This window comes from Poecile atricapillus, chromosome 1 (assembly GCF_030490865.1).
Source record: "Poecile atricapillus isolate bPoeAtr1 chromosome 1, bPoeAtr1.hap1, whole genome shotgun sequence".
Taxonomy (NCBI): Eukaryota; Metazoa; Chordata; class Aves; order Passeriformes; family Paridae; genus Poecile; species Poecile atricapillus.
This window is the reverse complement of record NC_081249.1, coordinates 154,387,430-154,413,714: the sequence shown is the minus strand read 5'-3', so window position 1 is coordinate 154,413,714 and position 26,285 is coordinate 154,387,430. Positions and strand designations below refer to the sequence as shown.

At 40.4% G+C, this 26,285-nt stretch overlaps 3 protein-coding genes and 1 long non-coding RNA gene across 19 annotated transcripts in view; 3 read left to right on the top strand and 1 right to left on the bottom strand.

The window, feature by feature from the left end:
* HECTD1 (HECT domain E3 ubiquitin protein ligase 1) overlaps positions 1-1,295 on the top strand; it is a 61,175-nt gene extending 59,880 nt beyond the window's left edge. For all 10 annotated transcript variants that reach the window (XM_058837660.1, XM_058837624.1, XM_058837608.1 and 7 more), the window contains one exon: positions 341-1,295. In XM_058837660.1, coding sequence (XP_058693643.1) covers positions 341-478 — 138 coding nt within the window. In that variant the 3' untranslated portion in view covers positions 479-1,295. The remainder of the gene's footprint in view (positions 1-340) is intronic.
* Positions 959-25,397, bottom strand: AP4S1 (adaptor related protein complex 4 subunit sigma 1). 5 transcript variants are annotated; one of them, XM_058837795.1, is made up of 7 exons: positions 25,295-25,397; positions 20,006-20,151; positions 18,148-18,348; positions 16,730-16,816; positions 15,632-15,700; positions 12,549-12,560; positions 959-3,307 (listed from the first exon to the last, which is right to left on the bottom strand). In XM_058837795.1, the coding sequence occupies exons 3-7, from the start codon at positions 18,283-18,285 to the stop codon at positions 3,179-3,181; spliced, it is 435 nt and encodes a 144-aa protein (XP_058693778.1). In that variant the 5' UTR covers positions 18,286-18,348; positions 20,006-20,151; positions 25,295-25,397; the 3' UTR covers positions 959-3,178. The 5 variants fall into 5 exon arrangements, with proteins under 5 accessions (XP_058693778.1, XP_058693769.1, XP_058693747.1 ...); XM_058837786.1 differs by lacking the exon at positions 25,295-25,397 and adding an exon at positions 24,934-25,073; XM_058837764.1 differs by lacking the exon at positions 25,295-25,397 and adding an exon at positions 24,934-25,073 and having other exon boundaries at positions 12,537-12,560; positions 20,042-20,151.
* Positions 3,314-12,422, top strand: LOC131578725 (uncharacterized). Its single transcript, XR_009277553.1, has 3 exons — positions 3,314-4,404; positions 5,230-8,452; positions 8,944-12,422. It is a non-coding gene; the product is annotated as an uncharacterized LOC131578725 (long non-coding RNA).
* A 110-nt stretch (positions 25,398-25,507) lies between the features above and the next one.
* The window catches only part of STRN3 (striatin 3), a 61,543-nt gene continuing 60,765 nt past the window's right edge, over positions 25,508-26,285 (top strand). Inside the window, exon 1 of one of the 3 annotated variants that reach the window (XM_058837728.1) lies at positions 25,508-25,905. In XM_058837728.1, the coding sequence (XP_058693711.1) occupies positions 25,585-25,905 (321 nt within the window). In that variant the 5' untranslated portion in view covers positions 25,508-25,584. The remainder of the gene's footprint in view (positions 25,906-26,285) is intronic. The other 2 variants (XM_058837718.1, XM_058837735.1) reach the window with 2 other exon arrangements.

Below are 26,285 nucleotides of genomic sequence, written 5' to 3'. Positions count from 1 at the left end.
GCTTCTACATTAACAGTGATGATTTTCTTATAGTTATTTAATTTATGGCACTGTGTTAAGGTTTTGATACTAACCTCTTGTTTCAGGTCTGCTCTCTGATACTATATATATATGTATATATATTTTTCATATATAATTTATATACTTAAATATCAAAATATTAATGTACATATAAAACAAGTGTATTTATAAATTGGCCGGTAGCTTTGCTGATGCTATTGTTTCTTGACAACTAGTGTTAGGTATGTAGCAAGTGCCATGAATTAGAGGACTTTACAGCTTTTATCTTTCATACTGAGTGCTGTGAACAACTGCAGTAAGCATACTTTTTTTCCCTCAGGTTGATGCTACAGATGCAAGTTATCCATCTGTGAATACATGTGTGCATTACCTAAAGTTGCCTGAATATTCTTCCGAGGAGATCATGAGGGAGCGTCTGCTGGCTGCTACCATGGAGAAAGGCTTCCATCTCAACTGAGCCACTGCACGCAGCCTGACACGTGGAAGTGTTTTTGATACTAGCGAAGCCTCTTGTGTTTGTGTGCAAAAAATACGATCTCCACGCTGTGCTCTGATGAGACTTGCCTTTTTTTCACCTGTGAGGCTTTAGGAAAATGTGGAATGTTTGTTAGCTGCTAATGACAAAATAAATCCTTGTAACTACACAGCCAGCAAGAAATTGGCACAGAACACTGTGTGATGCTTCAAGGGCTTGCACAACTGGAAATTAAGGTGTTTCTGTTTGACTGTTCCAAAGAACAGATCATCAGATTTTCAGTGTTCACTGATACAAATTTCTAACAGTGTATTGTGTAAAGTTTGTCTTTTAATACCCTGTACACTACGGTTGCCATCACTGATCCCTGTTTTGCTGGCTTTAAGCTAACTGGTCAGAAACTTGCTTCCTTTAAAATTTAGACTTAATGGGCATCTCCAGCCTTTTCTTTTTTAATGGTGCCTGCACTATTGGAGTATTTTAGTGGGTTTTTGCGTATAATCATGCACAACCGGTTTTTTTTTCTTCTTTTTCTTTCAAGTGGGAATATATTTTGATTTCTCAAATGCCCTGCTATAAAGATCAAATCCTTAAGTGTGTTTGTGCAGCTCAACAATAAAGCTATTAAAAAACACTGGTTCCTAGTGCAAGGCACACTTAAAGCAAGTTTTACTTTCGGTTGTATTTTCTTTGTATATTATAAACATTTATTTAACTTGTTGCAGTTTGAAGTTTAAAAAAAAAGCACCCAATGTGTAAGCTCAAAAGTAATCATTAAAATGTTTGCAACATATAAAAATGTCTCTTCTGAATACTTCATTAGTACTTTCTAAATCTCTGTACATGTTCTGAACAATGTGCCGTATTTTATGAAGGTTTCAAAGAACTACATAAGAGAACTACTGACCTCACAAATTCATCTCTGTGTTCAAATCTTTTCACAGTAAGTGGAATTTCTTAGGAATAAGTCTGGCAGTGACGAGTACTGCATGTAGCAGGTTTTGGTGCTCTTCAGTGAGCCCATGTGACCTGAGACTATAGTTCTTCATTATACTGGAATAAAATCTGGGTCAGATGATACAGCTGATTCAGCTTTAGAGGAGATGGATGGGCTGCCTTGGTGTTAGCACTTGATATTTATTGGAAAAAAAGTGGCGTACAGTAAGATAAAGCAAGATGACACTGTGGTTTTAAAGATTTTTATGTAGTGTTGATACCAGGAAAAAAAAATGAAAAGGCTATTGTTGAATTTGTGTAATAAGTTTTGCTTTGTGCCAGTCATCTTTGGTAACAACCGTTTCTTAGGCTACTACTGAGAGGAGCTTGCCAAAAGACTCTGCCTTGCACATGCACATCAGGTTGGTGCCAGATTTCTTTTCATAGCATTGTTTGTAGGACTTTACAGCATTGTCTTTTGGATTTTCCCTATGCAGAATTGGAGAGGAATATCCACCATCCTGCCCACTTCTGTACCTGTTGTGCTTCAGACAAACACCTGTGTCCAGGTTTATGCAACTCTACACCAGTCCCAACATCATCTTGTTTTGATAAGCGTGTTACTGTGTGAAAGCCCTGTGGATTATTCTTGCACACCACACTCTTTGCTCCTTAGACCATGGTTTCTAAGTGGCACTGATGTGGCCAGTGTGTCCTTTCACACAAAATATGGTTGTTCAGTATCAGGTTATATGTAGGGTTGGGCTGAAGGTTAAGAAGGATGCAGATACAAGTTCTAGAAAGGTAAGTGGAAGTGAGCTGAGATTACCAACTGTCCCCTGACTTACAGAGCCATGTGCAGTGTGAATCAGCACGCTGGATGCCTGGGAATGCAACTTAGCATAGCTACGGCTTCCTGCTCAAGAAGGGAGACTTCATTCCATTCCTACCTGGTCCTGAGAACTTGCATATCTATTACTCATCTTCTGTAAAAGTTTTAATTTTTATGCATAGATAGTGTATACAAGAGAAAAAAAATACACTGGGGTGCCAAAATAAGAAAAGATTTTGTGTAATTTATGAAGCAAACATGACAAAAGAGCATTAAAATTCTGATTTTAATTATATTTTATTAATATAATATTTAAGTGCTAAATTATTCCAGTTACAACTTGCAAAGTATGCAGAAATACTTAATACATCTGTACTTTTCTTTTTGTGTCCATGACTTGCATTGCAAAGGGAGGGAAACATTTTTTTGATGAAAAAACAGCTTTTTCATGAAGGATGACTATAGTTAAAAAGTGGGCATAAAAGTCACAGAACTATTATTAACTGTAAATTTGTATGAAAATAAATCAAGGTGGTGGTTAAGGGAAGGACTGAAACTCAGTTTGAATTTATATTTCTATGTTTTATATCTTCTAGGTCTGGCATGATACTACATAATTCAAAGTGGTACCTAGTCAGTCATGGTAAGTTTCCATTTCTTCATCCTCAAAATGTTTTAAAATTATTGACCATTCTAGGAATGTTTCTGCTGGATCAGTGAAGCTACATCTGAATGCATCCACATGTTTAGCTGTATCTTTCCCATTGGGTACACATATAAGAGAAATGGAAAATATTTTCCGACTAATTTGAATGTTGTGTGAGTCAGTCTTACAACAGCAGAAAACTGCTATAGGCACATTATTGATGCTTTTGCCATCTTTTGTAAAACACCTTAGTCACTCTTGCATTTGCCTAGCCTTCTGCCACTTTGTCAAGCACAAACAGAGGGGCAAGAATTCTGTTCCGGTTCGTTTCCACGATGCAACCATTTAGCACCATTTCATCCAAAATGATGTGCACTCTGTCCAAATTGAACATGATCTAGAAACATTTCAAGTTAAGTGTATTTTGAACAATGTGAAGATAATTTAAAAAAAAAATCATAGGCACCTAAGTTTTTAATAAAATTTTGCAAAAATAGCTATTTCTTAATTTATTCTAGTTTATTTACCATTATTTTAATAAAGCTAGGGAAACAGTTCGGCTGACACTTTTTTCTGATCACTGAGTGGTTAGAAGTAGAGAAGTTGAAGCCCCAGCAGTACCCTGTCCTGGAATATAGTATTAGTACATAGTGACAAAAGCCAGATAAACTTACACTTAGATTGTAGGTGGTTAATTTTACTGTCTGCCTGAGTACCACGTATTGTCTGAACGTGCAATGTTATCAAGGGGTCACAACCTTCTATGTGAAGATGTGAAAATTCTGCATTCTTCCAAGAAAAGTAATTACCAAGTTCTTAAACACTAGATTCTCAAAATTTCCTTGCCCTGAATTACTAACAGTATTTGATCTGTTTGGAAATAGCTTAAGAGGAATATCCTGATACATAGAGTCATTGATCTAGCAGTAAATCTCATAAAGAAGAGCAAAAGTAAATAAATGATTCATACTTTAATTACTTTCTAAAATATATTTATAATCTCTGATATTCACCGAAAGGAAAATAATACGAATATGAATTTGTACTGTTGTGATATATAAAATTTGTCCATAAACACATCTGTCTTTCCCTAAGTTTATCTGACAGTGTCTGTCTCAAAACAATGATGGCAGGCCTTCAGGGGTATGAAGGGGTTGGCATTCATGACACGCAAGTGCGTACATGCAGACATGAGTGTCCAGTGCATCCACTGAACAACTGCCAAGGGTTTGGCTGTGAAAAAAGAATCGGATGTTGCCATTTATCACCAGAACCTGAAATGGAAACAGGCACAGCAAAGCAGCCTGCTGGGTGCATCTGTTATGCCTCACTGACATACATACACAGAGTATGAATAACCCTTTATCTGCCTTACTCTCCACCTGTTGCTGCTCTTTACATGTGTACTATGCTGAGCACAACAGATTTGCGTTGCCTTCATTTTGTACCTTCTAAATCTTGCCCATGTATTGAGGACTGCTGCAGTGTGTTGGAGTCTGAAATACAGACTGTGTGCCCTTGTTTTTAATGTTTAGTTCTGGGATTCAAGAAAACACTGAATTTCATATAATATGAAATTCATGAGCGTGTTTTCATGGTGATACATGAAAACAAATGTTAAAGTTAGATAGAAAAAGATAAGAAAGGTAGGTGTGTAGATTAGAAAGTTTCTTAAATCACTGGGTGAAAAAGTAGTTTAGAGAACAGGAGACAAGATGGAGGATTTAGGGTGTTGTCCCTTGTCCTTCTTCTTTCTTCTTCATGTCCTTCTCCTAGAGGTTTTTGGGTAATAGTTAGTGATTGGATAAAAAATGCCGCAGTGCATCACAGAGGTGATGGGTCATTGGGTCATTAAGAAAAATAATATACGTGCCTATTGTTAACTGGATAAAAATAAGTATAAAGATAAAAGAACTGCGTAGCTCGAGGCCATTTTGTGTATCAGACATGAAGTGTGCCACAAGGCCTTGTTTGTACCATCAGAAGAAGGAAATGTACCAAATTGCAAAGATTAACCTTGTAACCAGCCTGAAGAAACCTGTTAACTTTTGTAAGGATCCTGCAATAAACACGAGAAACAAGATTCTAACGAGCTCGAGAGTTTACTTCAAATAATGAAGATTGAGATAAGTGGAACTCCCCACGAGGGAGGATCCCGGGAGAATTCAGCCCAGAGAAGGCTGGGGAACTATAGAAAGCTGTATTCACAGAGAATTCAGCCCAGAGAAGGCTGGGAAACTATAGAAAGGCTGTATCTACAGAGAACAGAGCCCAAAGGAGGCAAAGAAAAGAGAGACAGAGGTAACACAGTGGAGCTAGAAAGACTTTGTACAGTAACTGCTAAATACATCTCTCAGTACTTTCCCCCCATTTTGAAGAGTCTCTTGAGTGCCTTCTCTCCCATTCTTCTGTTTATGACACCATGAATTGAACTCAGGAAGACAGCCTCGGTTTTGCTGTAGTCTTTATATTTATGTTAGTGGACTTCCCTGCTAATCATTGGAGTTGCAAGAATCAGGTTTTTGAAGGCATCAGCTGTTTCCTCTGCTCAGTGTGATAAATATCAGTCTAATTTTTTGAACACGACTCAGGCATTGAAGAAGACTGCTCTGTCTCCTGACTGCCAGAGGATCTGGTTTTGGCAGTAAGCCCTAATGCTCTGCCAAAGAGCTGGAGCAGTGTGAGTTCTGAACTGCGAATGACAACAGCTTAGGAGCCAGGTATCTGTATTTGTTCCTCCTTGCTGTGAATGCTCCGGGCTGAACTCAGTGCTATGGTGTTATTTGCCCATAAGGGGAAGCAATTGTAACGCTGCTCCAGAGGACGTGTTCTGCTTCACCAAGAGCACAGCATGTCTAAGTATGTGTAGTAGCACAATTCAGGTCCCCAAATAACTTTTCTATTAGTTACTGCTAGGTGAGAAACTATAGCTGTCAACAGGGCCTTGGGGATGGCCATGGTTCATCAGACAGCTTCTAATTTGCTGATCTAAACTTAACTACCTAATTTAATTCTAAATTATTTTTTAAATACCAGACTTGTTCCTGAATCTGACCATAGGCCTTCATTGTTTCTAAAAATTGGACTCATGCCTATTGATACTGAGGGGCAGTGCTGTCCTTGAAACTTCAGTAACCATTTTTGTGGTACCAGAGACAAAGGTGGTAGCTTTACTTGGCTTGGCAGTTTAAAGATTGACGACAAATTTCTTGCTGTGATAAACTTATTGAGTAAATCAGCCTTTACAGAAATATTTTAATCTGAGAAGTTAGGATTTCTTTATTACAGCAATGTGGGAATTTTTAGAAAGACAGCTGTTTTGCTACTTAGTTCTCCTCTGGCATTGCTCTGCACTGGGCTGCAAGATCTGTTAGGGAAATTAGATAACATTCCATTCAGGTTTCAACAAGTGAGAAAGCCAACTCCTCCTGGCTTTTAATTTTTACACTCTACCACTGATTCACACTGCCCCAGCTCCCATTGCAGAGTCCAGACCTTCCTCTAGCAGTCAAAAACTCTAAAACCCAGACGACTTAATCAACCAGGATCAGTGACGATGCAGCAACCTGCCACTCCCATCTTATTTTTCTGCATCATCCTGTTTAGGAAAACATTTAAATCACATCTAGTGCTGTTTTTTCCCCTGCTGTATTTCTAGAAGAGCTAACACTATGTCAAAGGAAAACTCTACCCACGCCAATAAAAATCTTGGAGCTGTTCCACTCTCAATGTAGTTCAATGAGATTTCAATTTCCCTGCAGGCCATTCCAGGTTATTTCCAAATGGGCTTACTCCACTGCAGAGAAGTGGTATGACTTCTGCATCAACTTGATTTTGGAAGGTCCCAAAGCATTCTTTAATCTCTACCCTCAACCCAACATCCCACCTCCCTTCACCACACTGTTCTTGGAAAACAACTGTATTATACAGGGAGCAAGCCTGGCTCTTTTCCCCTTCCTCTAGGTTTCACCTATGCTTTATGGTTACATCTTGCCCAGCACAGCTCAGCCATTCATGTCTGAATGCCCTGCCCAGGGAGGGATATGTATTTGATCCTTAGCAAGGCTCATCCTCCTCACCTGTTACTTGTTTGGCAAGTGACCCCAAATTTCAGGGTTTAAAGCCCTGGAGTCATAGATCCACACCCAACTGAAGCAGCAAAGCAAACCAGTTTGAGCAGCTGGCAACAGGAAAAAGCTGTATTTGGTGTTTGCACTGCCATGTGCTCCACCCAGAGCTGTCATTTAAGGTCCTCCTTCCAGTAAGAATCTTGGCTGCCCACAAAAAGAACATTAAGGGACTTTCAATAGATTCATGCACAGGATAACAGGACTTTGAAAAACAAGAATGCAGAGGAAAACGTGTTCATCTCTGCATGCCAGCCTGAGCAAAGATGAGCCCTCCTGGCTTTGGCTTCCCAATTGCTGGCAATGCTGCAGAGGCTGTGTATCAAGCAGCAGAAGTAAATGGTACCTACACAACTGGTATTTTAAATGTTACATTGGCTGTTGGTAACCTAAAGAGTTCCTCTTCTTAAAGACATTAATGGTACTTTCTATTAACCCAGAGTTTTTATGGCAAATGCATAGTAAGAGGTCTCCTTTCCCAAAACATTATATTTAGACAGTTGAACAGGGAAGAGGGGGAGGAAAGAAGTGTAAAAGGCATCGTTAGGACTTGCATGTAATAAATAACTTCTTCATATGGAGGCATTTTAAGAGCTCTCAGGTTTTTACAGGCAAGTAATTCAAGGGTGTGTCCAGGCTTCAGAGATGCTGAAGTACACCTTGTGATCACAGAACACACCCACCTACAAACAAAGGCTTTGTAGATTACAGTACAGGTACATATGGGGCAGATGGTTTGCTACTGAATATACAGCCCTTGATTTCCATCATGTACATTCATCTTCAGCTAGAGATTAGCTGGAGTTGCTTCTTTATTTAGTTTAGACTCACACATTCTGACTTATTTTGACAATGTTCACTTTCAATAGCTTTTAGCCTATCTAATGGCAGGCATGTTTAAGGCACTGAAACCTGTGAAATGCTTTTTTGACCATTTATTTGTCAAATGACTATGCTGATATTAAACAGGAGATGAAGGTGCCTTCAAGTTCTGTGAAATTCTAGAAGCTAATTTTAAGCTAGTCTTTATAGGTCTCCATTTCACCCACTTATGTTACAGTGCAACTGAAGTGTATCCTTATAAATTCTCAGAATAGATTCATCATTCAATTTTCTCACTCCTTAAATGCATGGAATCCTCAGTGTTATCCCATGGGGAGCTGAAGAATAGTTGATTCACATGAAATATTCCCTGTATCAAAGCTTCTGATCTATCCTAGGAGGAGCAGCAGCAGCTAGTTGCAATGGAATGTCATGGCTTTTTTGGATCAAGACAACATTCTTCAGATGCTTAGTCCTAGAGCACTCTGTCACCCTCTCCCTTCCCACAAGGGGAGTGTAAATATCTGTTTCTATAGAAGTTAATAATGTGTCTTCAAGCAAGCTTTGCTTTACCAGTTCAAGCAACAGAAAAGGTAACTTTTCTATTTCTAAAAGTAATTTTAGAAACTGTCATACATACCAGCGTTTTGTTCCTTAAAGTTGCTGTTCTAACACTTCTGTTTTTATAGTCTCTTTTGTCCTCATCATAGCAAGAAAGTAGTTCCTACACCACCCAAGCTGGAGTTGTAGTGCTACAGAAAACCCCTCCCACTTATTTTATAGACAAAGGGAAGCTTATCCAGTACTATTAACACATTAGAGCACAACACCCCGAGGACAATTTCAGTATTTGTTCATTCAGCTGGCCTAACAACACTCCTTACTGATATTTTAAAAACAATACAAACAACTTTAGGAATGATGGGTCATTCCAGCTTAGGTACTCTTTAAGTGTGCAACTGACTCTTGAAAATGAACATCATATAATGGCTAAGTGGTTCACAACAGACACATGAAAGCTTCTGTAAAAAGCTGGCTATTCTCAAGTACTTAGCCAATAGGTATTCTGTGTTCATTTTTGCAGAAACATGAGAGAACTGTGCATTGTTTAGCATCAATGTCATAAATACCAACATGATATACAAATCCTGTTGGGAAGGATCCAGATCAGACCCAGTCCCTTGTGGTGCCCAAGGCACCCTTCCTGACATCTGACTCCAGAGAGACCATGACATGAGCTACAGTGTGGATGCCCTGGATGAATTCAGGTGTGGACCTAAATGAAAGCTGGAGTTCTGCCTCTGATGGAGCTGCATTGCCAGGAATACTGGAATAATGTCTGGGAGCTGCAAGAACCAGTGCATGTGCTTGGTGAGGGCTCCAGGGACATCTCCGTTGTGTGATAGGCTCAGCCCTTGGATTTAACTGGGCTTTGCTTGGTGCATGGCTGAATAGCCTTAGTAATTATGATCTGTTTCAAATGGGTTTTGAGTTTGTCATTTCCTGCTATTTTTTTTCATGTTAGTAAACACTACTGGCTATATAGAATAGCCACTGTCACATTTAAAATAAACTTCCTATGGATCTGTATACAAAAATAATAGCAGACACTCAGGAAATCATGAGAGTGTCCTGCAAGATACTCTGTAAACAAAGATTCTGTAAATACTACTAGGTGTTCACTGTTGCAGACCTTCAGATGATACCTCTTCCAGCAGATACTTTGGATCCAAGCTAACTGCACTGAGCACAAGAGTTAATGTGAGACCATTTGGCAAAGACAACGGTTCAATTGCAGGGGAGGATATTTTCTTTCACATTATGAAAGGCAGGTTGATGGTTTATTTCTTGCACTGCAATAATAGCTAAAGGCACATGTCCAAATTATTCTTCTGGGTCAGCTATTCAATCTGTTGTCAAAAATAAATACAGTCCTGAACAACCCACTTCCTCCTAGTTACACCTCCACTTTACATTTAATAAAGGAGGAATCTTATTTCATTTTGACTATTTTAGGTAGCCTTTCAGTTTAATAATTAAGCTCTTCTTCCTAAATGGGATAATTATTTTGTACATTTATAGAAGTAGAATGTTTTATTGTAAAATTGTTCCTGAAATGTGTATCATAAAAAAGTGCCTTTCTGAATGCTAAAACTACATACTTCATGCATATGTCATAGGTGTTAAGGAGAGACATATCAGACATGAGTTTTTCCAGTATTTTTTCCACTGTGACAAAGTAAGTTAGTAATGCACACTCCTATTTACTAAATATTTATATTCACACCATCATGCAGATGAGACCTATGTAGATGAACTACTTCAGAAATCATCCAGACACGGAATTGCACCTGTTGCCAACATTAATGTTGGCATATAATGCAACTTCTCCAAACAGTGCAGACTAAGGACAGGATGCCATCCACAGGGATCTAGACAAGCTCAAGAAGTGTGCCCATGAGATTCTCGTGGATTTTAACAAGCCCAAGTGCTGGTGCTGCACGTGGGTCAGCCCGTGGTACCAGCACAGGCTGGGGATGGACAGATCAGAGCAGCTCTGCCCAGAGGGGCTTGGGGGTGCTGCTGGGTGAGAGGCTGGGCATGACCCAGCCATGGGCACTGCCAGCCCAGAGAGCCAAACGTGTCCTGGGCTGCATCCAGAGCAGTGTGGGCAGCAGGGCAGGGAGGGGATTCTGCCCCTCTGCTCTGCTCTGCTGAGACCCCACCTGCAGTGCTGCACCAGCTCTGGGGTGCCAGCACAGCAAGGACATGGACCTGCCGGAGAGAGTGCAAAGGGCCACAAAGATGATTAGAAGGGTGGAGCATCTCTTCTATGAGGAAAGACTGAGAGAATTGGGATAATTCAGCCTGAAAAAGAGATGATTTAGGAGTGACTTAATTGGGGCCTTCCAGTATTTGAAGGGGAGCCTTACAAGAAAGCTGGGGAGGTATGTTTTACCAGGGCATGTGGTGACAGGACAAGGGGAAATGGATTCAAACTGAAAGACAGCAGATGTAAATTAGATATTAGGAAAAAAATCTTTACTGTGAAGGTGTTGAGGGACTACCCCAGGTTTCCCAGAGAAATCATAGATGTCTCATCCCTGGACGTGTTCAAGACACAGGGTAGATGGAGCTCTGAGCAAACTAGTATAGTGGAAGGTGTCCCCATGGCAAGGGGGTTGGAACTAGATGACTTTTAAAGTCTTTTCCAGCCCAAACCATTCTGTGATATGCAGCAGCCTTCCTCAGCTATTAAATGGACTAGTGGGAGTAGCTCAAGGTGTAGAGCTCTTGGTAGGAAATCGCTGAGCAGAGGCAGCAGAATTTAGAATCATCAGTTTATCAAATGACTCAGATAATCAGGCAATTGCATGCTCAAAGTACACTACATGGAAACACAGGGGATTCTTTTCATGTGCAATTACTAAATAGGTCATGTTAGTCTTTAATTTGGCAAAGCTCATATACATAAATACATAGTTCAGAATTAGAACTAATTGAATAAAAAAAATTGTATTTCTATAATCGCTCACACACCTTAAGTGTCCCTTCACACTGGAATGTCATTATTGCTCTTTCATAGTGAATTTAAGGGTGTTTTACTAACTCAGCAAATGAGACAGTTACAGCATGTAGCAAGCTTTAAAATATTTTCAAAAGTGAAATTAAATATTTCCTGTTGTTTTTTGTTTTGTTTTTTCCTTTTTCAGTTAAAGTAAGAACAAGAACAATTACAGACTTTTTCTATGTTCTTCATAAGTGGTAATTCAGAAAGTAAATAAACTAAATTACTTGACAGTACTTGATTGCAAGATGACAACTGTATTTCAGGTGTGTAACTGAAACTCTTTATACCAGCAGATCTGCATTTAACCAACAACAAACATAAGCATAAGAACTGCTGGAGTGAACACACAGTGGAATTGGAAGAACTGAGAAGGAAAACTGTGCTACATTCTCCTGGTCTAAGTTTTCCAGTATTGTGTTTTATTTACTTGCTATTTGTGTTTAATTGTATTTTGGACTGTATTTTGGTATTTGTATTTGGGCGAGTTTTAAATTGTAGTTTAATTAATACCCTGCAAAACATACACATGAAAATACAGCATGTAAGGGGAGGAGTGGGAAAAGAAATAAATACCTGGTTTCCTAAATATTCCTGTCCCAGGTTTTTCCCTTCCTCCAAAGATACAGAAATTAAATCTCACTTCTTGTTTTCATGAAATAAGATCAAACTGCAAACATAATCTTACAAATAGTGCTGCTATTTGGCTCTAGACATTACAGCTGTAACACTGAGTTATTACAGTATTGTTCAGTTGTTATTACAGTAGTTTCAGTATCTATTTTATTGTAAACTCAAACTGAAACCTTAAAGTAGTAAGCCTAGTTAAGCCTTCAAGTTCCTCATTAATTATCTTTTCACATACTTCATTCTCTCAAAGCAAGGTCTCTGTGTCTTATTTTAAATGGAACCAGGCTTATCTTAATGATGGAGGATTTAAATAGGTGACCCATATGAACATTAGCCATGCTTTCAGAAAGGTGCCAAAATGGTGCTACTTACTCCAAGTGCAAAACTGGTGAACATCTGCATTGACTTCAGTGACAGTCAGTGCTATGAGGATGGTATGAATTGCAACATACACACTATAACAAATGCATTCCTGATACTGAAAAGGATACATCTAATTCACTCTGCAGGGAAAAGAGATAGACAGCCATTAGTTACAGTTTGATCTCTTATCTCAGATGATCTCATAATCACTAAACATTACACATCCCTTCAAAGGATAAAGAAAGTCTTCAAAATATCGATAGAAAATTTTAGAGTGATTCAGATTTCTCTTCTGGACTGGACAATTACATGCTCTTTCCTGCAACACTGCTTTGCTTTACATGTGTTTCCTGTCTCTGTAATCAAAGCTAATGTTTTACTTAAAAAAACCCACTGAGGTCACCTACAAGTAACAATTTGAATATAGTCAGTGCCATCTGAGTGAGTGGGTGGAAAACCAGCAGCTGTAATCATGGTGGTTCTGGCCCTATATTCTCTCTTCCTCCTTCTGCAAAACCAGGATGTTAATGCCAAGTTTACACAGTTGAAGTTGTTGCTGCAGATCATTTCAACAGCAAAATCTAGACACTGTATATACCCATGGCTGTGGTAGTGGCTGCACATATTAGGGAAGGCAAGACAACTCCAAGCTTTGGACTCTTAGCACTTCTAAGTCTTCTCCAGCCCCAGCAACACAATTCTTCATATAGTTACGATTTTCCTTCTAATTTTGGATTTACCCCAAGCAGTATTACTCATTTAACCAAAATGTCTGAGTTACAAGCCCTCGTGGTCTCTCTGCAGTCAGCAGAAGAGATGGGGATCTTCATCAGTTGACTCGGCACACTTGAGGCATGACTCACTTTCTCGAGATACTCATCAGTCTCCATTGCCAGTAATGGGAGCTTAGGATGACCAAATTTCTAACTTAGGTGCCTCAGTTAAATAGCTAAACTTAGAAAGAATGAATCACTTAGCCTTAGCACTTAAGATCTTGCAGAGTTGGGTGGAGATTCCCCAGTCTCTATTAAAAGAGGCAATCTTTACCTGCTACCTAGAAAATTTAGTTTGAGAAAGGGGTTTTCATTCATGGTCTAAACCTGATTTTAAAGCAGAGTAAAGCTGGTAAGGTATTACTGCTAAAATTGCTACTACTTTTGTGGTCTACAGATGATATAAACTGGAGTAGTTCTAGTCTACAGGCCTTTGCTGAGTGACCCTGCCATTCTTCAATTAGAAGTTTTTAATGCATCACAAAAGTTGCATTTTAAGGATATGATCAGTTTAAGTGTTCTCAGCATCAAAAAGTAGTTGGAGAAATTGGAATTCTGAACAGTATGCAGAATTTTTCCTGGGTAGTGAAAATACAAAAGTGAAGGTGACTCAGAATTACATCTCACAAACAACTTTGAAAGCTTTCCCCCTAATTCCATTAATGTTTGTTCTCATATCTGAATTCAAGCTCTGTAAACTCCATTAGATAAAAATAGAGTACGTGAGAATGTTTAAAGCTCTCAGGTCTAAAAATAATAGATGACAAAATGTCCTTCTAGAGACACATGTTCTCTCCTTTCCCAGAGTTCTGTCTCTGTTGCCATCATCATAATTTGGGATTCTGCTAAAATTCTGTAAATCTTAAATAGTAATCTGTACAAGTATAGATTTATACTTTGTTGCTCTGTGATTACTGACAGAAACACCAGGTAGAATTGCAGCCCTTGTCTTAGTGCTCTGCCATTTATTGTGTTATATGATATTAAAACCAGAACCATCAAAGATTTCTTTTAGCCCTCTGCTTTTAGGTTCCTCTAGTCTCCAACCCAAAATGCTATAGAAAATAAAAAACCCCTCTGGAATGATGAACTCAGCAAATTTCTAACAGCTCTCAGTGGCTGGGTTATATGTGTGGTCAAAAGATCATATATATACACTACATTTATATGTATAAGAACTACATCTATTTTTGCTCTGTTTTAATTGAATAAAATTTGAAAGGTGGTTGGCAACTATTAGCTCAGTCAGACAAATAAGATGTGACTAAATTTTATTGTGTGTTCCTGTGCTGCCGAGATCTAATTCCATTCTTGGTTATCACTGCTTAGGTTGAGACTACAATCAGCAATTTTAAGAGAAATTCTGAACTCAGTGCAGTCAGAAAGTGATATACTTAGTAGCAGCAGTTTCAATGGGCTGGGGTGACGTTGAGATAACAGCCTAAAAGATTTGCCAAGCATCTAAACAGTGAAGGGTGCAGATGACTTTTTCAAGCATGTCCTTGAATTCACAGAGGGAGCTCTGCCCTGCCTGCTATGGTACTAGAGCTGGGGAAGCAGTTACAGACCCTGCATACTGATACCTTGTATGTACAGTCACCAGTGTAATACCCTCAAGTACATGGACTACAGGGGAAATGAGACAGTCCTCTTTTCTGAGAGGGGTAGCCAACACATTTCAGCAAAGGTTAACTGAAACTGCACCAAAGTATGATTTCAGTCAATTTTTTTTGTAACAAGATTATTACAAACCCTATATTAAATATCAAATTTTCTAACCAGAATTACAATGCTGCATTTTCAAACTTTGTAAAAACAAGCAAGCAAAAAACTCTCCCACCAAAAGGAACAGTGTCATTTTAAGTGGAGCCATGTCTGATGTTGTATCCTTAACAAAATTACTATCTCTATAATAGCTGTTTTATCAGATGTCCACTGTTGCCTGCCAACAATATGGGGTCTACAAGTACAGACTGGTTTTTGAAGTTTCTTTTGCTCCATTCCTCTGATCTTGTTCAGTGAGAGTGATGTCAGTTCCCTGCTTCATGCTTACACCATCTTAATCATGAATAAAGTTCATTTGGGGAATGTAATGCTATAAAGCGCATAAGAACTGCAAAGTCAAACCTCTTTATTTCTTTAAAACATATAAAATGCCCATGGCTAATTTAACAGTATATGACCCAAAGAAACCCCATAAACCCATACTTTTCTAACAGAAATATTTCTGGTATTCCTTGTCTGATAATTTATAACCCACATATACTTTTACTTCTCTGAAAAATCAGCTCATACTACCTTTCCCCACAGGGATAATATTTATTAAAATTCTAAAATAATTAACATTTCTCTCCTTTGATTTATTCTCTGAAATGGCACTTTCACCAAAGTTTTGAAAGAGAAAAAATGTTTCATAACAAATTCAGTGTCTCACTCACCACTCTGCTGAAGTATTTGTCCAAAACTTCCACAAAATTATGAATTAGTTCATATACTGCCATCTCATTCTGAAATTAAAACCAACCGAATATTAAATCAATATTTAGAAAATGTAGTAGTATTCTTTGTGTTAATTCAGTTTGTGGTGAATGAACAGCCACTAGACAGTAGAGTAAGCCCCCTGCTCAGGCCATGTAATTGCCTGGCTGAGATGCTGAGAGCTGGGCAGCGCTCAGGGTAGAAGCTCAGGCCAGCCACACAGAGCAGCTCTGCAACAGCCAGTGGATTCTCTGCCCCGGGCTGCTGCCAGCCCCCTGCTGCCTTTGTGCCACCCCTCCCAGCTCAGCTCTATCACACACATGGCTAACTAGGTTAAGCTTACCCATGCTGAAGTCACACCAGCCAGCTGTAGCACTGAGCCAGCCTCTGCTGGGCAATTTGTCCCAAACTGCCTCCCTGATTTGAAGATACTGTGGTAGGCAGCAGCTACCTTCCACACCACCCTGTTAAGGTCTCTAACAGCAAATGCTGTATAAATTTCTCAGAACAAGTTATCAATGCAAACACTCCCAGGTGCAACCTGAACAAATGAAATCCTAGTACTTGTCCGCTTTCAGATACCTTTCTTTTTTCCCTTTTTGAAAAGCAAAATCAATTGGCATCTTTGTAGCTGACAGTATAGGAATTTTTTCTTTGTCCAAGGACATTAAAAACAGTGAGAAGTCATCACAGATGAGAGAGATGACCCGGCTGTAATGTTAACATTTGTTTAGGAACCCACCTCACATAAATTAGTGCAGAATCAGTACAGGGCTCAGGAAGACTACCTCATGGTAACAGTTCAATCTACTGCTAAAGACCAAAGTCAAACATAGCACACTTGTTTTTTTGGTTTTTGTAATACTCATTACCTCTCTTACTTCACAGAAATAAAAATTTTGGGGGGAGGGGATTGGTTTGTTTGGCTTGTTTGTTTTTTTTTACAATGATTTCTTGAAATTCTCTAATTGCTATTGAAAAATTCCATACTGCATGAAAAGCCTAGCCTGTGATAATCACTATAAACACTCATTGCAAGAGGGTATATAATTTCTCACCTCTGTCTGGTCGATGCCAACAACTATGAAAAGAGCTGCATACTGTCGGTACACCAGCTTGAAATCCTTATACTCAATGAAAGAGCACTAGGAAGAAGCAAAATGAGTCAAATAGAGCAGCTGCCATTTAAGCATACAACAGTGTAAAGGACATTGCTCAAAAGGCCTGAGGTTTCAAGTTCATAGGACAGAGAACATGGATTCCCCGAGATTCATCAATTTTAACTTGAAAGAAATTTAGTACGGTAACTTTTACACCACACTTTTCATCTGCTGGCAGAAAACATGCCACCACTTTTTAAATGGAAAAACTGAAACATGCAGGACTAAAGTGATTTGTTTGGGGTTATAAAGGCACCCATTACTTTCCCATAATTTTCATTTGCAAGCCCTTTCAAAAAGAGACCTAAAGGTAATTTTCCTGTTTTAAAAAAATTACCAATATTTTAATGTAAAAATGGAAATGAAAAAATTCCAGATGCAGTGGTGAATTAACAGGTCTTTCCCAAGAGGAGGGAGCCAGGAGATGGCGCCGTTTCCTGCCTTTGCTCTCCGCGTCACTCCGCCCGCCACCCGAAATGGCAGCGGCAGCGCCGGCAGCTCCTGAGCTCGGAAATGCCTTCGCAGGAGCGTCACGAACATGGTCATTTCTTTAGCCAAAGCTCCGAACTACGGGACTTATAAGAACTGCTATTTTTATTGAGGCTTCCTAGAATGTAAGGAGTGCTGTGCAAGAACACACATCATTAATGAGAAGTAAAGAAGCTGACTTCAGAACACAAACCAAAAAACTTCATTCACTATCGAAGTCATATATTTCTCCTCTAATTCAAGTCAATCTGCAAAAGTTTGATGCTGTTCTTAAAGAACCAACGGTTTAATTCAGAGAGCAATGAAAATCTGAACTTTCATACAAAAAAATTTCCAACTTCTATATTTTCTGACTTTCTTGCAGAAGACATGAACGCTTTTTTTGAATAAAGGAGTCTAATACAGAGGCCTAAGAATCTGTGTTTCCAAACCTGCCCTGTGCTTTAGATAATGTTTTCATAAAAGTTTAAACTTGGAGCTGTCATTATTCTGCCTTCTACCTTCTGGCAAAACAGTAATATCCCACCATCCATCTCTATCAGACAAGCAATACAAGGATGAGGATTTCCTGACTTCTGAGCTTCTTCAAACAAAGAGGAATCTTCATGACAGTGATACACACAACTCCAAAATCTCTGTAAGCCTCAAAAAAAACATTTATTCAATACAGAATAACAGTTCAACTGACTGAACCCATACGCTAGAAACTAAATCTTTTTTATCATGGGTACAAATGAAATAATGACCTGCGACAGACACTGATAGGTTTCAGAATTATAAATAGGAAAGATGTGAGATGTGGATAAAATAAAACCTACAAAACCTACCTCATCCTTTGAACGGGAGAGACAGTTTTTGATTACTTCAGCTTCCAGTATTGCCCGTTTATTAATTTCTACATGCTCATAATACCTGGACAGTCTTGTTTGACCTTGTTTGTTAACCATAAGAAAAAATTTTATCATTTCTTTTATATTGACTTCAGTGGTAGATTTCAATTTTGGATGCAGGAATCAAGAAGAGTATTTCTGGGAGCAGAAAAAAAAAAAAAAGAGTAATAATACATAGGAATAAAGACTTTCAAAAAGCTATCCAGCCCAGGTATGCATATATTTATGATTGAGTTTATTGCCAAAACATAGAACATAAGAAAAAAAAAATCTCAAATATTTTGCACACATCCCATGGAAAAACTCCCTTTTTCACCCCACACAACTATTCAGAAACTACCTAATAAATAACAGCTTTCATATTTAAAATTTTAATATTTCAATCAAATTAAAGCCTTGATAGGATTTGGGAAATCAGAGGAGTAAACAATTACTTCTTCATAACCATAAATTTATTTACCATTTTCTTCCTGCATGCTAACTGGTCTGTAAACATCCGAAATTTGCCCCATACCAAACCACTCTAATACAGCTACTAAGAGCAAAATTTGCCTATAAAGTAGTTTTTTCCCACCTGACTTGTATTTAACAATTACATTCATATCATTGTCATAACAAATTGAATGGAGAGATGACAAAGGGAAATGCATGGGCCACAGCAGATGATAATTTCTTTAATGCAGAATGAGAGACTCCTTAATATTTGGGTATCTGCGGTATCAACATATATCTTGAGCTGGACCAGGAGCTATCTGATTTCCCACACTGATGCCATAGGTAAATTCTGCATTTAATGCAAACTAAGTGTGGGTCTTCAATAGATAGAGAAATTGATTCACATTAATTACTCAAAAGAGCTTTATCTCAGTGTAAATAAATATTAATCCACCCAATGCCACTGAAATATAGCTGTAGAACATAAACATACCACATGCAATGTACAGTGGAAAATAGCATTAAAAAGAGCACAGCATATGTCAGAATCTGCTTGCTAAACAATTGACATCTCTGATGTTTTGAATAGTATGAAAATAGAGTAAGCTGCAGACGTAATTTTTTGAAATAGAAGTTCTGGGTTATTTACTTTAATGCCTGAGAACAATCTCTTTAATGTTTTCCATCTGACTCTCTATTTGCATCCCAGATTTATTGGCCCAAATAATCTTAAGGTTTGTGCACTGGAAATACAACAACTACTGCAAAAGCTATTCCTTTTTTTCCAGTTCTGAAGAGCTAGCCCTTATCTGGTGCATCTTAAGTCTCAGTTTAGTGTTCACGCTTTGTCACAGAAGCTATCAGGAATACACAAAACAATACAGTGTAGCTCTTTGAGTACAAACAGTGTATCTTAATGCAGACAAGCAAAAGGGGGAAAAAATACAAGGCAAGCTCCACAGGTGCTGCATCATATTAGCAACTTGAATTAGCTGGTTATGTACCATCCCTGGGTGACAAATCTTTCATGACAGTGATGCAGCAAGGGCCAATATATTGTGCTGACATTAATTATTACTTACTTCTGATTCACAGTGGTCACTGTTTTCTGAAAGAAAAGCAACCTCTTTTATACCACCACTTGGATCTCAAGAAAGTGATCCTCTTTTTCTCAGTGTGCTGTGGCTTACTCTATCTACAAAGAAGTTTGGGTTTCCACATGTAATTTCAAATGTGTTTTTATTAATTCGACTTGAAACTGAGAATTCATTCGTAGTTGAGTGACATGCAGTTAGCTCAGGATCAGTCCTCAAGACAACAGAATCTATTTGGAATCATGACAATCTCAGAGCTTTCCCACCTCCTCCAGGCATGTGAAGCCCCCTCAGGCACTCACTTCTGTTGTGTCGCTCCGACAGCAGAGTCCTGGATGCTGGTCAGTGCTGCTGCTGGCTGCACGCGGCTTGTGCACTGCACCAGGGCTTCTGGATCAGCACAAGTTTGTCTCTGAGGAAGAATGAACCAGATATTATTGTCATTAAGATAAAAAAAGGACCCAGATAGAAATGTATGATGGGATCTTCACTGTTGGATGGCAAGTAGACTGACATTGATGACTGAATGGAAGACTAGCATATATACAATCTTTGTTGTGTTTAGTATATAGCTCTTTTTCACCCTCACATTCTGTTTTAATTCCTGCCTCAAGTTTGAGTTGCAATAATATATCTTGATATTTTTAAGCATAAAGTTGAAATACTAAGATGATGCAGTCAGTTTTTGATAAAAACCTTCCAAGAAGGACAAGAACAAACAACTCCTTCCAGCTCAGAATGAGGCCCCCTAGCAAGAGCCAACCTCATGGCAGAAGGAACCTGAAACTTTAAAGCTACTTAAGGAGGAGCTGCGGCATGAAAAAGAAACAATCTAAGAAATGCTGCCCATTGTTTTAAGCAAGCTCAGGCACAGGAGACCAACTGCAAAAGATGTCTGTCCATGCTAAACAGATAATAACAGTGGCGTAGACAGCTTTTCTTTTTTCATCTTAGTTTTACACCTCATCATTGTGTTTGGCACTGCTGAAACAAGTATTAACAGTTCTCTGTTTTCATCCAAGCTATTTCAATCATTTAGTTATAAATGGGACCAAGGGCTTGAGAAAGGACAGGGAGAACAGTACAACTATCCCAGGAGCACTGACAGAGCTGTTGTACTTTGAATTACTGCTAAGCAACACGTAACAGCAAGACATACGACAAATTCATACCTTTGATCCTATTGCAGGATTGGCTCCTAATCCTAATTATTCCTTTATTAACCTAATCTTTGTACATGGTTAATCCCTCTCTGATGTTATGCTTATTTTATCTCCATGTATCCTTATGAATGGCCTAGATTGTTTTACAGATAAAAATATTTAGACCAGATTGTTTTTTAAAAATCTGCACAAATGCTCTTATCCATAATCGATTAAAAAAAAAAATAAAAAAATGTTGTAACAGAGGTAGAACCATAGCAGCACTCAAGTGTTATCTGTAATTTATGAGACAATTACTATTCATAGAATTGGAAAACATAATCAACTGGTATTGAATCTGTAGGAAAGAGGTCCATTCTTTCTGTAGCTATTTCTGTATTTTCCCACCAGCCCCAAAGATAGCTTTCCAGATGTTAACCAGAGACTTTGTTTGTATAAATGGCAGCACAAGCACACAGTTTTGTGCAGAAAAAGTGGTATAAATTAACAAGTTCAAATAATAACTTTGTAAAAATTTACAAAAAGTATGCAAGTATAGCTGACTTTGAAAATAATGTTAATGTTAAAAATATCTTACGGGTTTCTTTATTTCTTTTAGAACTAATTCTGAAAAAAATCACTTGTAGTAGTAAAAGCATTTGCTTGCAAAATTTGGGCAAAAAAAGGAAATGACTGAGTTTTGTTTCTAACAAACATAATTTATTTCTTCTCTTTTCACCTTGGCTTTCAGATACAGAAAACACATTAAAATGAGTTTTGCATATATAGGATGTAAAGAAACCTGTGAAGAATAATAAAAAACTAAAAAGCATATCTGTGCATGTTAATGGGTAAAGAAACCCCATTCCTTCAAGTTCTTTGTATTTGAGAAGCTACCTTTTATGATCAATAATCAGTACTCAAAAAGCTGGCAACCTTTCTTCTGATACAACTCTTACATACTCTTCTGAGCATTCTCACGCATATGTCTGTGTGTATCCATGCCCATACACACAGGTTACGATGCTTTTATGCATGCAGAATCACATGGTTCAAAGGAATTGGTGACAAGATGCAAGCCTTTCATATCTCTGCCATTATTTTGCTCATTTTAGTAATGAAAAGACATTACTATCTGAAGGCTGTTTGTCAGAAATGAATAGGCTCTCCCATTCCAGGTCACTGGACAACTATCTGCACAAATGTGCTTAGGAACCAAAGACTGTAAGAGACTATCGAGATCCTGATGGACTGTCAAGTCCAACTCTCTCCATCCCAGTCAACCATGCATTAGAAATTTTGTCCAGAACAGCCTATGGTATATGCTTCCTGCACAGCCAATCTACAAAACACCTTTGGAACTCTACCACTGAATGAAGACTCCTCAGAAATAAAAACCTCAAAAGGTATTGCTTGGGGAAGATGTGAAAAGTCTGGAAACTGCAAACTTTCCTTCGAAAGAAATTACCTTCTGGAGTGACCTTTACTTCCGTAACAAAATACATCTTCTGTAAGGATAATTTGGCATGCATACAGATGACATACAGTTTATCTACTGTGATTTAAATATGAGCTGTTACGGTATGTTAGATCTCATCCTCATTAAAGTATCTCTTGCAGATAAGTATCTATGAGAGAAAATTCATATAGTGATTGGCCTGTGTGACTCATACTGCCAGGCTGACATGGTTCAAGAGCTGCTTCCAGTACATGTCAGCTCTGCAGGCTGCATAACCACATGAGACACCTCAAAGTAACTTGTCCCTGTTTGAGTGACACTCCTTTTCAGATAACAGCTGAGACCTCACAGTGAGGCAAAGCCTGCAATACCTGTTCTGCAGATAAAAAGATCTGAAGTCTCCCACGAGGCCAACCCTGCTGAATCTACATGCAGTAATATAAAGCATATTTTAAATATAATTTTAATTATTCCTCTGGTATAGATACAAGCACTGAATTTAGTTTGTCACAGATTTCACCAATATTTGTACATAATCTGACACATATATTAAAAAAAAGGAAACACATCCTAAGTTTGAATTGTACTTGCAGTACAGCTGTAATTCAAATTAGACACGTGTCTCAAACTAAAACCACTCCAGTCAATGTCTACAGATTTAGTAGTATGTTAGTTATTTCAGTCTAAGAAAGGTTTGCAACATTCTAGGGCTCTTAGCTAGAATGTAAGAGATAAAAATCTCACAAAGAAGAAATGGCATGACTACATATATTACATAATTGCTTCACCAAGAATTAAAAATAAATGTTAGAACAATATAGAACTATAGGCAAATAATGTACTGCACTGTCCAACTCTAAACAAGTTGATTTTCTGGATGTAGAGATCTAATGGTACTTTGTGTATGAAATGTAGAATCATAGAATATTCTGAGTTAGAAGGGACCCACAAAGATCACTGAGACTATCTCCTGGCCCTGCACAGAAAATCCTGAGTCACATCCTGTGCCCGAGAGTACTGTCCAAAAGCTTCTGGAGCCCTGTCACTCACTCAGCGCTGTGACCACTGCCCTGGGGAGCCTGTTCCAGTGCCCAGACACCCTCTGGGTGAAGAACCTTTTCCTGATATCCCACCTAAGCCTCCCCTGGCACGGCTTCAGGCCATTCCTGGTCCTGTCACTGGGCACCACAGAGATCAGTGCCTGCCCCTCTTCTTCCCCTCAAGAGAAAATTGACTGTGATGAGGTCTCCCCTCAGTCTCCTCCAGGCTGAACAGACCAAGTGACCTCAGCCGCTCCCCATATGCCTTCTGCTCCGGGCCCTTCATCAAATGTAGAACAAAATGGGTTAAACTGGAATGAAAACATTAGTGAATTTTAAAATGGCCAAATGACAGGCACGAAGCACAAGCAGGTGTAGCACAGGAACAAGTATTTTTAATATTTTTATTTATTGAGCTTCCTGTAGATTTATTGCACAAAACCATGTAGCAAATGAAGACCACAAACATAATCAGAACCCTTGGTCTTCCTACTTCTGTTGTGTCAGTGGACAAGGCTTTAATAAAACCACATACTATTTTAAATTTACCAGTAAAAGTAATTTTTGCATTCCAGTTTACTACTGTGCCCAAAACAATTCATAAAAAAGATGAAACAAGTATGTCTGTGTGGCTTTAAAATAAAACACTGTGTTCAATTTCAGGACAGGGATTTTTTAAAAAGGCAACCTTAATTGTCTAGGGAAGTCAAGGGAGGAAGGAAAGAATAAAAACGTTTTCCTTTGCTGTTGTCAAAATGCCGGCTGAATATAGTAACAGAATTAAACTCCAATAACTTTCATATACTCAGGAATGAGGAATGTCCTGGACAATTGGAGCTAAACAAAAGGTTAAACTAGTTATGAGCTAAGTCTCAGTTTTTAATAATGATTAGGTAACTGTCAGTCGACAATGAAAATAAATCAGTTGTGGTGGAAAGGAGCTGGATTTAGATTGCCTAATCGGTATGGAATCAGGAAGAATGGACAATGACATTTTAGTAGGAAATGATTTAATGGAGAGGAAAGGAAGGACTGGATGAACTAACTGAAGCATCAACATACACCTAAGGAGAGACTGGTAAAGAAAGGAAACACCAGTACTGAGACAAATATTAATTTTTTCCAGTAATTAACAGAATTCCAGGTCTGATAAGGATAGATCTTTTTTAGGAAACTACCCATGTAGTGAATGAGTACAGCATACAAAAATTTTGAAGACAGGCAAAACCAAAGACCTACCTTACTTAAAATGGGTGATCTATGGATCATTTAAAATAGGAGGTGACGATAGTTTCTAAATATTACATCTCAGAATAGTATTTTGCAACCGAGGTAACTTCACCATATTCAAACTACAGCCTCAAACACTGCATTGCTATCACCGATAAAACTAAGCCAGATAAAATAGACCAGCAATTTCTTGCAAAACCAGCCTCACGTGGAAGAGTTTCTAATAGCGAACATGGTCCTCCTCAAGGAGGGAATACATTACACACATCACAACCGAGTTATCATGAAGATGACCAGAGATTAGCCAGCTTCCAGAAACCTACCATAAATTTAGTACATCTTTTCTAAACCATCTCCTTATGGAGAAAACTCAGCGCACCATTAAATCGCGCAGAGTCTCAAAAACTGAAGTGTTGGACCCGGCTGCACGCCGCTTTAGGACGCAGGCCGCGGCCTGGCCGCGTTCCCGCCGACTCTTCCCAGGGCGTTCGGCACTCCCGAGTGGCGGGGCGAACCTCGCCGCCACCTCCGACTGTCACCCGGGGCAGACGGGAACCAGCCGGCCGGGCCCCAGACCGCCGGGCCCGGCACCAAGCAGCCCGGGTGCCGCCGGCAGCCACGGCCAGCCCCGGGTCCGTCGGGGCAGCCCCGGGCCCGTCCCGCTCCCCCGGGCGCGGCGCTCACCTCCCTCCCGCGCAGGCGCGTAGGGCCGCGGGAGGCGGCGGAGGCCAGGCCGCGTTTCCCGGCAGGCGCCGCTCGCTCCCCGCCCGGCCGGGTGGGAGGGTGGGAGGGCCGCGGGGCTGTAATGGCGGCTGGCGGCGGCTCCGCGCTGCGCTGACACCCGGACCCGCTCGGCGCAGCCCCCCCGCCCGGCCCGCCCCCTCCTCCCCGCCCCAGCCAGCGCCGCTCGCCCCCTCCCCGGCCCCTGCTCCCGGCCCCCGCCGCGGGACGAGGAGGAGGGCTCCCCGCAGACAATGGACGAGCACCCTGGAGCCGGAGGAGGCGGTGGGATGGCGGCCGCCCCGAGACCGCAGCAGCCGCCGCCGCAGGCGGGTGGGAACATGAACCTGCAGTCGGGTGGGGGTTGCGTGGGGGCTGGAGCCGGCGGAGGAGGAGGGCAACAGCCGCAGCCCCAGGGCCCCGCGGCCCCGGCCGGTCAGGAGGCGGCGGGCCCCGCCGAGCTGTCCCGGCCCCAGCACTACACCATCCCGGGGATCCTGCACTACATCCAGCACGAGTGGGCTCGCTTCGAGATGGAGAGGGCGCACTGGGAGGTGGAGCGGGCCGAGCTCCAGGTACGGGGGGCGAGGGCGATCTGGGACTGGCCCGGCTGGCTCCGGGGGCCGGGCCGCGCGCGGAGTGCGGGGGCAGCGCTGCTCGGGCGAGCGGGGTCCGCGGGGCCCCGGAGGCCGAGCCGGTCGCCGTGGCCCGGAGACGGTACCTGGGCGAGGTCCGGCGGGCGGAGCGGCGGTACCGGCGGAGGCCCGAGCCGGGCTCCCTCCCCGGGGCAGCCATTTTGGTTTGTAGCATGGCGCCCGCCCGGCTCGGAGCGGCCCCGGCCCCGCAGGCCGCTCGCCCGGAGCCGCGGCGCGGGGCCCGGAGCGCGGCCGGGGAAGGGCGGGCGGGCGCTGCCGCGGCGCGGGGCTGTGACCCTCCCTCTCGCCCTCCTCCCCGG

Coding starts and splice junctions, on each gene's coding strand:
- AP4S1 (XM_058837764.1), bottom strand. CDS start 18,285: ATGATAAAATTTTTTCTTATGGTTAACAAACAAGGTCAAACAAGACTG. Junction 16,817..18,147: donor TCTCCCGTTCAAAGGATGAG/GTAGGTTTTGTA, acceptor GCTTCTTCCTAG/TGCTCTTTCATTGAGTATAA. Junction 3,308..12,536: donor AATTAGATGTATCCTTTTCA/GTATCAGGAATG, acceptor AAATGTTTCTAG/ATCATGTTCAATTTGGACAG.